This window comes from Vigna umbellata, chromosome 2 (assembly GCF_029865625.1).
Source record: "Vigna umbellata cultivar VRB3 chromosome 2, Vumbellata_1.0, whole genome shotgun sequence".
Classification (NCBI taxonomy): Eukaryota; Viridiplantae; Streptophyta; class Magnoliopsida; order Fabales; family Fabaceae; genus Vigna; species Vigna umbellata.
Genome location: NC_142166.1, coordinates 9,866,124 through 9,869,203, shown reverse-complemented (window position 1 = coordinate 9,869,203; position 3,080 = coordinate 9,866,124). Strand labels below are relative to the sequence as shown.

Sequence of the window (3,080 nt, the reverse complement as noted above, 5' to 3'; positions counted from 1 at the left end):
TGAAAAAAACAGGGGCAACTTATTTAAGTTAAGATTTTCAAAAATAATTTAATGGAAAGATATGTTTCTTCATCAAAAAAAATTATCATTATTTGTAACCTATTTTGAGTCTTAAAAATAAAAATAAAAATGTTTTTGAACAAGTCAGATTGACATCATGTTATTTAAGAAAGAATTGTTTTTACAAAAAAAAAAATCAAAATTTCAAAACACAAGGAAAAGTGAAAATGACAAACTTAATTTTCATTTCACTGTAACAAAAACTTTTTTTTAAGCCCATTGGGCCCAGTTGATAGTTTTCTTCAAATTCAATTTCTTGAAAAAAAGCAAATGAATGCGATAAGAGGAAAGTATAAAAAAAAAACATATATTTCTCAAAAAGTTTTACCATTTTCATTTCGCCAAAAAATGATAATAAATTACTCAAAACCCATGCCTAAAAACTGGGGCAGCTTTGACATTCATGGATACGTATCTCATTCACTTATTACACGCCAACGTGGCTATCCAGTGTCCTTTAAATCCTTGCCACTTTCAACTTTTCTGTGATTTCCGTTTATTTTTAGCATGCATCGTTTTTTGCATTTTCGCATATTTCGTTTTCATCTAATCCAAGTTAATAAAAACAGTATAAAGTTTAAAACAAAAAACAACGGCGAAACTTCCACGACATCCTTATAGGACTCGAGCAAACTCCAAAGCTATGGAAGATTGGGAAGAGGAACGTGAAACTGTAAAGGCCGATATTAGTCAGCTAAAGGATCAGGTTGGTCAAATTTTAGAAGCGTTGAAAGCCATGAAAACCGCAGGAGAGACTTCGTTTGCAAAGGCTGATGATAATGCTCACACTCCAGTACATGACGCTGTGGGCACACAATTCACATTTCCAATGTATGGTTTGCCACCAGGTTACACACCACCCATTGGAGATCATTCAGAGGCAGGGCATACTTCTTTGGCTTTCCCCGTAACTAGCAATGTACTTCCCATTAGTACCCAGGGGCCTATCCACACAACTGAGGCAAAACTGAATGAAACGTCCAAGTCTCCCCACACAATTGTCGCACAAGATGCTACTTTGCATGCGAACGTAGAAGGAGCGAAGGATAAACTTGAAGTTCTAGAAGGTAGACTGAGAGCCATAGAAGGGTTTGAAAGTTACGGCTTTGGCGACGTGTCGAGGTTGAGTTTGGCTCCAGGAGTGACCATTCCACACAAGTTTAAGGTGCCAGAATTTGAAAAATACAAGGGAAACACATGCCCTAAGAACCATTTGACCATGTATTGTCGAAAAATGGCTGCCTACGCAAACGACGATAAACTACTTATTCATTTCTTTCAAGATAGTTTGGTTGAAGCAGCGTTGAGTTGGTATACGCATCTGGAATCCTCTCATATCCATTCTTGGACAGATTTGGCAGATGCCTTTGTAAGACAATACAAATACAACATGCATGTCGCGCCAGACAGGTTACAATTGCACCATATGGCAAAGAAAGATGAGGAGTCTTTTAAAGAATACGCACAACGATGGAGAGAGCTGGCAACGCAGGTTGAACCACCTCTATATGACAAGGAGATGGTTGCAATGTTTGTAAGCACACTACAACCACCTTTTTATGAGCATATGATTGGCAACGTGTCTTCCAATTTCGCCGATATCATCATCATAGGCGAAAGAATCGAAATCGGACTGAAAAGTGGGAAAATTATATCTCAAGCCACCACTCCGAAAGAGAAAGAAGGGGGAGTGCATGCAACATCAGCAATACCCATGTGGGGAGGTCATGCACCCACACATAGCTATCAACCAAGCCCGAGTTATCCTCCTTATGTGAACAATACAGTGTCTGGTCCCCAAATGAGACCTCGACAACCAGGATATTATCAACCACAACAGGCTAATGCTAGGGGCACTGGAGCCGGTTTAGGTCCAGATCAGAATGTTGGTCAGAACACTCATCCTAGGAGAGAACCAGAGAAGAATTTCACTCCCATTCCTATGACATACACAGAATTGTTACCTCATCTCTTAAAGAAAGGCATGGCCAGTATTCGTCCCATGAAACCTTTACAACCTCCATACCCTCATAATTATGATCCAAATGCAAGATGCAATTTTCATGGGGGAAGCATTGGCCATTCGACTGAAAGGTGCATGGGTCTTAAGTTCAAAGTACAATCGCTAATTGATGCAGGATGGTTGAACTTCCAGGAAGACAAACCTAGAATTGAGGTCAACCCCCTTGCCGAGCATGGAAACGCCTCAACCAATGCCATCGAGGTTGGACGACACAAACTAGTAAGGAATGTAAGTGAAATTCAAAGCTCCAAAGAGATCATTTTTGATAAATTGGTAAAACTGGGTTTGCTCAGGAGCAAAGGTGACCTTGAGAAGGCATGTGGAGTACATCTAGGATCCGAGCATTCCATTAATGAGGGTACCAAGTTTAGACTCATTCTCCAAGATTTGATCGATAGAAATTTCCTACAAGTATACCACAAGGATAAAGAAGAAGATGTATTTGCAAACCAAAGACCTGAAGGATAAAGAATTTGCCTGTGATGCTTATTGAAATGTAATCATTTTTTAATTAACCTCACTGCTTTGCCCGGAGCCTTGGGGTTCCTATTTTAGGGTTGACGCTTTTTTTTTTTGCATTTGGTTTAGCATTAAATCATGTTTGTTTCGTTTTTATCATCATCTCGTGTCTTAAATTTTTTTTTAAAATCGAATAACATGGATATGACAATAATGTTTTTCCTAATTTTAAGCACCCTATCAATAACATGGAAGATGATTATGACTGACCCGGAACCCTCTCCAGAGTTAATGATATTTGTGAAGCAAGATTCTAAAGAAATAAAACTCCATCAAGTAAAGGTTGAAGTCTTTAGTGTAAGAGAAGAAAGCGAGAGAAAAAGGTAAAAGTCGACACTAGCACGAAGAAAGAGTTCAACATGAGTGTCTTCAGAATCAAAGATGAAGTACAAAAAGCAGTTCGATGCGAGATTTCTAGCTGGGGCAAGATACTCCCAATAGGTGGCAAGTATCGTGTTGAAGAAGGACTATAATGAGC

At 38.9% G+C, this 3,080-nt stretch overlaps 1 protein-coding gene across 1 annotated transcript; it reads left to right on the top strand.

The window, feature by feature from the left end:
• Positions 1–703: 703 nt before the first annotated feature.
• LOC148203359 (uncharacterized) lies at positions 704–2,551 on the top strand. Its single transcript, XM_088107591.1, has one exon. It carries the CDS (start codon positions 704–706, stop codon positions 2,549–2,551), a length of 1,848 nt encoding a protein of 615 aa, XP_087963717.1.
• Positions 2,552–3,080: the final 529 nt, after the last annotated feature.